At 35.1% G+C, this 8,724-nt stretch overlaps 1 protein-coding gene across 9 annotated transcripts in view; it reads right to left on the minus strand.

Moving 5' to 3' along the window:
- Nucleotides 1-8,724, minus strand: part of NBEA (neurobeachin) — a 457,700-nt gene that overhangs the window by 20,170 nt on the left and 428,806 nt on the right. For 6 of the 9 annotated variants that reach the window (XM_015628205.3, XM_033515229.1, XM_015628222.3 and 3 more), the window contains 3 exons: nt 4,568-4,657; nt 2,873-3,065; nt 294-365 (listed from right to left, as the gene is read on the minus strand). In XM_015628205.3, coding sequence (XP_015483691.1) covers nt 294-365; nt 2,873-3,065; nt 4,568-4,657 — 355 coding nt within the window. The remainder of the gene's footprint in view (nt 1-293; nt 366-2,872; nt 3,066-4,567; nt 4,658-8,724) is intronic. The other 3 variants (XM_033515238.1, XM_019006696.2, XM_019006695.2) reach the window with 1 other exon arrangement.

An 8,724-nucleotide genomic window follows, 5' to 3' on the forward strand; every position in this document is an offset into this window, starting at 1 on the left:
CTTTATTTTACTAATGTGACTTGATAAGAGAACAGAATTATAGATATGGGCTGACAATGTAACTGACTTAATTGGTTTCTTAAATACCAGTTGCTGGTGATGTTAATAACAAATAGCACTCATGTAATTCATTCAGCATCAATAGCTAATGCTTTTAGTTCTCCAGGACTGACAAGAATAAATATTTTCCTATTTTCTGTGTTAAACGAAGCATAATATACAAATACAGCTTAATCAATAATTCCTGAAAATGCCAATTTCAAATATATTACTACATTTTCATCTTGACATACCAATCAATGGATCCATTTCAATTGGAAGATGATGGGCTTGATCCAAAGAATATCCTGGGGCTCCCCGAAGGCCTATGCATGAGAGGAAGAATAAAGCACATAGAAACCTTTTGACATGACTTTTCTCAGTTTAAAAATTTATTATTGGATTATTATATATTTTTAGAAAGCAACTTTTTTTACTATTTGCTTTATTAATATTTTAAGATTTCTTCCTCTGTGCTACACAAATATGCATTTGTTAATTCTTCCTTTATGTAAAAGTAATTATAAATGTAGAAGCATCAACTTCATCACAACTTTTGCAGCCACACACATTCATTAAATAACTCATTTAAAATAGCATGAGACTTTTTTTTTACTTTTGATCAGAGATCTTAGCACAGAAAATAAAGTTAATTAGATTACACATTGTTATGAGTTTCTTACATATGGAAACCTGTATATGACAGAAACTTGGACCTTTTCATGGATTTATCTAACAGTTTTAGATGTAAAACTGTAGGTTACAGTATATGTGCCACAATTATTGCTGTTAATTCTATTCTGAGCAGTCCTTAAGATGTTCAAATGCGCATCAGGGGCTGAAAATTTAGTGTTATCTGCTCTCATGCAGAGATAGCATTGCTTTGGCTCTTCTGAGCACCTTTCCTGCTATATAAATCAAATAGTCACTACTGAAAACACAATTTTTGCCACAAACTGCCACATTACACAAGAATACCCTCAATAACAGGACATACAGATTGCTGAAGAATAAAGTCTATTTTCTACTACTGCAATAGACAACTGGAAGAGGTAAAAGAAAAGCTAGCTCTGCCATTTTTGGAACGGCACTGCTCTGAGAACTTCTCCTTCCCTTCTTTCTGCCTCTTCTTTCAAAACCCAAGCAGTTTGGGACAGATGTTTACTGGTATTAACTTACATGCATTCACTTCTATTATGAGATGTCTATGTAAATGCCTCCTGCTGTTTATTAATTACAAAGCTCTACATACATTTGACAACTAGCAGTCTGTGCATACATTTCTGTATATAAACCTATCTTTTATACTAGAGTTATGCTTTGTTAAAATAATATTATGGAAACAGTAGGAAATTGATGCCCTGTCCTGGATTAGCCTCCTGCAAAATAAACATGATTGCCAAGCAAGATGTAAAAGTTAAGAAAATCATTACAATGAGGTTTGATACTCAAAACAGTTTCATTTTCCTCACTTTCTATTATAATATATTTAGAAAGTCTTCCTTACTTTTTTTTTTCTTTCCGCAATTTAGACCAGAGGTTTACAGATGGTGTAAAATTTAATTTACGCCTTGAATTCTGAATGTTTGCAACATCACTTATGTTTTACAAGAGCATAGAGGAAAATTTAAGACCTCACTTTCACATGCATCATGAGGACCAATAAAGCTTCAGCTAAACTAAAGGACTTCAAATGACAGTTTTTAAGGAAACCCTCGAACTCCTGCATACTGCAATATTAATGAGATTAATTCCTTCACAGTAAAGTATGGTTGGAATTTTGGGTTCTCTTGTCTTTGACAATTTGGATGAGAAAGGGCTACTCCAGAACTGAATAAGCTTCCTCAAATGGAGGAGACATGAATGATGGTGGATGTAGAGTATTTGGACAGAATCCCTGAAAATTGAGGGAAAATAATTAGGAATTAGCCAATTGATGTTAGTCAAAAGTGTATTAGAACAACACAGGACAGTTTCTGCACCTCTGAATCATTCCTGACATTGGAACCTTCCATTGAGGACATTGTCACAAAATACTTTAAAAATGTTGTAGGGTTTTTTCCCCTCTAGATTTTAAACTTTTTTTTAAAAAAATAGTAAAAAATGTTTTTTTACATGTAATGAAGTTGCACCTGATGGAGTATTAGAAATGTTTCCAGGTATTGCAGCATAAGGGCTATCACTGCAGGAAACTACCTGAGAAAATTAAGCCTGTTTGTTCCCTGATGTACCTCATGGCCCCGCCACCTATTTAGTGATGCCTGGAACAGCCTTAGCACCTGCATGCCCAGATGATATGGACATGTCAGTCTTAATGGCAATATGGAGAGGTCAGCCAAGGGGCTGGAAGGGCATTTTGGGATGGCCCTTTTGTGGATGGGCTTTTGTGAGAGAATGTCCAGCTGTTTAGGCTTGCTAAACTGGATAAATCCAACAGAGACCCAGGGGAAGGTTTATGACAAGATCCTGAAATCTCTCTCAAGCAGCAGATAGGGATGTATCCTCTCTAGCGTGCCAGTCTGTATTCCTGAAACCTGGGACATACTAATATTTGCTGTGTAGAGAGCAACAGCAGTCTCCTGAAAAGCATAATGTCAAAGACTGATCCTGAAGGAACCACAAATCGATTGGCTGCCATGGTGATGTGCTGCTGTTAAGGAGAGTGTTTCTAGGAATGACACCAGAGAAAACAGAGCCGTGATTATTTCACAAAAACCAGACTAAACAGTAAATTTTGGTGTGCAGGCCTGCGAGTGAGCTAAATTGCACTCAGAATTAAAGCTGCATTGTTAAGGTCTTCAAATTTGAATGAAATGTGCCTGCGAGGACCTACCGACTGTGTTGTGCCACCGATTGACTGCAAACAGCCTGCTGCAAGTGACGGTCACCACGGCAGGGATGGTCAGGTGGGGCAGCGTGTTGGCTGCCACGTGTGTGACAGGGGAATTTGATGGGAACTTCAGCACCATGATGACATCCTGCTGCATCTGATCTTTAAACATGAGGGGGCTCTGTGGAAGGAAACACTGTTGAGTAGAAAGGAGAAGAGAGCAGAAGAAAACAGAAGGGATAACACAATTAGTGAGGAGGTCTGAGGGAAAACAAGGTTAAAAAAGAGCAGGCAAGCATGTGCACATACAGGGAAAACAACACTACCTGTGCATCTACTCTAGTGATGGAGGAGAGCAAGATCACAAGCTATTATTGGAACATTACACGAGGATAAATAGAGAATAGGTATGGTAAGGGTTATCATTATAGGGTACAAAATGACCATTAGCATTAATTAGCATACAGTAAAATGTAAAATTATTCAGTAGTTAATATTCATAAAATAGAGATATGTCCTAATGAGTTAATCATATCATAATTAATACATAGTAAATATTAATTTTCTAAACTACAACAGTTGAAAAAAGAAATTTTAAGAGTGACTCAAAAACACAGACATTTTTCTTAATTAATTCCTTATATGAAATACAGCACTTCCAAACATAGACAATTTAATTCTATGTAAAGTGTATTCTTATTAGGGAGTCTATAACCTAATGAGTTTTTAATAACCCAAATCTGTTTCATGATTCTACAAATGACACAATTGTTTGTACATGGACAAGAATTATTATTGAGTACTGGTTTTAAGGTTTGGTTTTTTTTCAGCCGCTGTTAGAACAAAGTGAACTATTTCTAAAAGGTCAAATATTCCTTTCTGCTTATCACCTTGAATTATTAAAAATATATTATCCATATCTTAAGAATGCAAAAAAAATATTACCTAAGTTTGACTTGTACGCACTTAAAATAATACAACAACCACTTCCAATCAATTTCCACTTTCACAATGCACAGCTGGATAAAGAGATTTCCTTATATATATAGATAAAATGATTGAAACTACTCCATGTATTACTGTTGATTTACAAAGCTTAAAAAAAAATCTAGCTCTAAGCATTTTATCAAAGGCATTCAGGGGCACGGAAATCTGTCTTGCTCAGTCTGGCTATTTCATACAATTCTTTGCAAGCAGCATAGAGAAGAATGTGATGGAAATGAATTTTGGAGTTTGAATTGAAACTCAAACTATACATTTCATTCTCCTGGGGGAATTGACAGGAGGATTCCAGCACGATTTGAACTCCAATATTTCATTTTTGTCAAGCAGACATTGTTCATAAATCAGCCCCTAACAATGCATCGTTTAAAACAAAACATTCTTACTCTAAGGAAAGCCTGCAGTCATTCCCTCCACTTGCAGAAACAAGAATGCAAATGTGTATTTCTCAAGTTTAGATGCTTTAAGATGAGGCTTTCTTTATCCACATTGGTAAGGAAAACCCAGGACTATGTGAAGATAAAGCTAGTCACACCTTGCTCTGCTAGAGCCCTATGATTTATTGCTACACAAAGCAAGTATGGCTGCACGGGCAATGGGGGCCATTAAAAGTGTTGCTTTAATGAGTACTTTATGACCTACAAGGGATCCTAAGGTTCAAAGGGAATGCATTCCCAGCCAGCAGTCATGTCTCACCAGGTGCATGGCAGAGCTCCGAGGTGGATGGGGCTCAATGAGCAACTGCGATGGCGTCTGTCCAAAGTTCTGTATCTGCGCCTCCATGGCCTGCGGGCAAAGGAGAGGGACTGTCAGGAGCAATATGCATCAAGGAGAGAGGTCAACACACTGTGTGACAATGCAGGCATATCCCAAGTCAGCCATGAAAAAAGTCCAGAAAATTCACCCGGTGCTCTCCTCCCAGGCTGCAGACTCATCCAAGTGTTAGTATTTTGTAGACAAGCTTTGCTTCTCCTTTCAAGCATGCTTCAGTTAACCAACTAACCATTCTCATCTCCAGTAACTGGCGTTATATGTGAAAATGTTAACCTGTGAGGACATGCAGTTCAGGTCTTGAGAGAGCTTTTGGGTTTGTTTTTTTTTGCGCAGAAAAGAACATATATACCTTAATAAAGTCCTTTGTAAGGAGGAAAGTATCAGGATCTCTAATAAAATAAGCCTCTGGAATCTTAAATGGGGGGAAAGGAAAGAAAACTGAGAAATAAAATTTACGTGTGAAATATAATAAAAAATAAATAAGTACTATTTCAACAACATTAGTAGGTGAAAACAAAAAAAAAAACAGAAACAAATCTTGTCAGGCACATTAAGACTAATGTAGAAATCTTTCCAATTTGCATACATTCACTGAATATTTATTTCATCCTTAATTTTATTGCGTTTTTTCATGGGCTTTCAGGCTTCATGAGTTAGAAGTGAAAACTTTGCAATTTAAATGCATTCTTTCAGACAAGTCTAATTTCAGAATAAATCTTGACTAATTCTCCAGGTAATAGACTACAACACATATTCTGAAATGCTTCTGCTACTCAAGCAGTTAATTCAAACAAAAATATATCTAAAATATATTCTTAAAAACTTTGGGAAAAGATTACTGCTTGTAGAAACAATACTGTTAGAGAATACGCCTTATTTTTCAGACAGGTATTATTTTATTTGACTTTGTAAAATTGAGAATAAAGCATTCATAGAAAACCAAACTGTCAGATTTTGAAATGCACAGTGCATTATGTACCCATATATATACTATAGCCTGAACTACTGACCCTTAATATTTTTCTCGTGAGCTTTATGAATTTTTCATTGCCTACACAGAATTAACATGAAAACTCACCAGAAACATTACTATCTTGGTAAATTTTGTTATTTCTTTCAGACATAGAACAGTAAGAAGCACCATAAATACTTCAGGATACAGAAGAATCCTTTTAATGCACATGTTTTGTCATTCGCACAAACCAATCTGTGCTTTCCTCCACTTTGCAGTATAGATGTAAGAACAGATGTCAGAGAGAGATTTCCTAACAGGTCACTGATGTCCACCACTCCTAATGCCCTAGACTGACAGGTATATAATGGAATACCACAAACAAGCACTTGCTGAAAAAGAAACTTAATGCAAAGTCCAGTCAAGCAGCTGAAGGACGTTCAGTGGATTGTAGCCCCAGCACATTTGATGCTGTAATTATACTGGTACAGGTGATTTCTTGTTTGTTGACTAATTCAGAGTGAACTTCAGCCTCCAAGGCACAGACTGTTTCTTGGGAACTTGTGAGCATCTCAGGTTTTATTAACATCATTTAATGATGGATTAATTTAAAATCACAGATGACTTTTATACAAAACCAACACGTCTGTGTGGGCATATGTGTATATATGTGTATATGTCTACACAGCAGCTATCTATATGTACCATACGAGCAATATCTCTAAACAATGTGTAAATACCTTTACCCATGCAAACATTTTTTATACAGGAATACAAAATTCACTTCAAGTCACATGAAGATGGTATTTTCTATTGCATTCAGTACTTCAGAACTGATTTGCCAGGTGAGAAGAAGGGAAAGGAATTATACCTGTTTATGAATTTCATTTTCAAAATTACAAATACTAACAATATCAGTATATATCAGTGTAATATCTATTCCCACACATATCTGTTGATATTTTCAGAAAAGTAATTTCCATTTTTCGGGTTTTTTTTCAAATAATTATCAAGGTTAATTTAATTCTAATTTCTGAAAGAATTCTGTGTTGAAATAAGAGTGTGAATTGTATTTGGCAGCAATAATGAAAAAAACCTTGATCTTCCTCTCCTACCCCATATAGCGATCCCTTAAATGATACTTATGTTCTCTCACAGGAGCACTGAAATGAATTATTAATTTTTTTTTCAATGCAATCCAGTTGTAATTTACACATTTACTTTCATGTTGTCCCATCTTGGCAAATTCTGATTGTTTGCCTGTAAATTCTGCACAAATAAATTTTGCTGGCTTTCCCTCTCAGTTCAAGTAGATTAATGGAGGCAATAGAGGAGCAGAAAGAGAAGCAGAATACAATAACAAACTCACATGAATTTTTCAGATTATGAGGAATGGTCACTCAAAATGTAACGATCAAAAGCAGCTGTTATTTTACAGCTGAAGATGTGCTGGTAAACACTCACATACTCTACACTCCCATAATTTAAAAAAAATTAAGTTAATGTCAAGTCCTTTTGTAACCAGAACCAATGCAGAAACAAGACCTTGATATTCAGGGAATATTTTTTTCTGGATTCCATTTACAAGACAACCACCTGTCCCTCACTCCATGGATAGTAATATTATCCTTTTCAGCCAAAATTCCGTTTGTAAAACTGACACCTCTTAGAGGCATTAAAGAAACTAAAAAAGTTTATTAAAAAATACCCATAACATTCAGCTACTGCACTGAGACTATAGTCTGCACAGCACCACTGCTGTGCACAGCTACCACTGGTATTGCTCTCTGGAGCTCACAATGCTCACAAAGGACAGAAAAACCTCGTCAAAACTTAACACAGAAGATAAACATAAGCACAAAGAGATAAAGTGACTGGCCCAAGGGTATTCCTAATGCTGCCTCCTATCAGATAACTTGACACAAAATGAAAAGCAGGTACAAAACAGATCTGTGAATAATAATGTAATACATTGATTTGTTTACAAGAGAAGTCTGGCTGTATCTAAATCTAATCTGAAAACTTGTAAGTGTACACCACCATTTTTCTTGAGCTGTAAATCATCAAACTTTAGATTTATTTAATGGTATTAAACATTTCATTCTAATTAATTTATTTATTTTCTCCCATCAGATCTTGAGTATTGCTTGCAAAGTGCAACACCACTCCCCAAGACAAACATTCTAGTCAATTTAATACAAATTTTAATAAAATCAAGTTTATTCTCATTTCACCTTCAAATGACCTTCATGCAGAAACAATATAAGCTTGGAATTCAGTGGCTGCCAGATTTAAAGCTTTCAGAACAGCAAAATGGCAATTATATTAGTTTTCTCTTCCTCAATAAGGTGTTGCAGAAAAGCTATTTAGTGAGCTGATTTGAGATTCCCTACTGTTTTTAATACACATAAAATGAGATTTGTACTCCAGACACTTCAGGGAGTAGTTGTTAGGATATGATCACATATTCAGAAAAATAAAATGGACCTTAGCATATTATTTGATAATAATTGGCCAGAATGAGGAAAAAGAAATCCGCAAACTTGCTGGTAATTCCAAGTCTAAAATTAGTCGAATTTCACACTGTAAGCTAATTTATATACTCAAACAAAACACAGCTTCATAGAACTTAATAATGGTCATTTAAAACCGATACAAAAATATCTGTTATATATTTGCATACATTTTGGTCATGAAATAATATATCAGATAATCAAATCTTATGAATAATACAGTGATCAATATCCTCAATGTATTTTTCTAAAAGACAATAATTTATTGGTTTAAATTTTTATGCTTAAGGGTAGACTGCACATTCACAAGGACATTGGGATGCATCCTGGAGGATGAGGTCTTAGTGTCAGTTTCCCATGGAATTAAGAGTTCAATACATCTGCTTTGCTCACTATTCAGTCTACTGAAGTATCTGGGTTTATTTCTTAATTCTAATTTAAACAAATATAAGTATGTTTCTAAATAATGCTATTATTTATATATATTATATTATTTATGTCCATTCTAAATAATGCACTCTGTTTCTTTAGGTGTAAAAATTACTTTTAGTGGTCAAAGGCAATGTCTCCACCAGGAAGAAGTGAAACAACAGAAACAGAGATGCATAGCAAAA

Source organism: Parus major, chromosome 1 (assembly GCF_001522545.3).
Source record: "Parus major isolate Abel chromosome 1, Parus_major1.1, whole genome shotgun sequence".
NCBI classification, from domain to species: Eukaryota; Metazoa; Chordata; class Aves; order Passeriformes; family Paridae; genus Parus; species Parus major.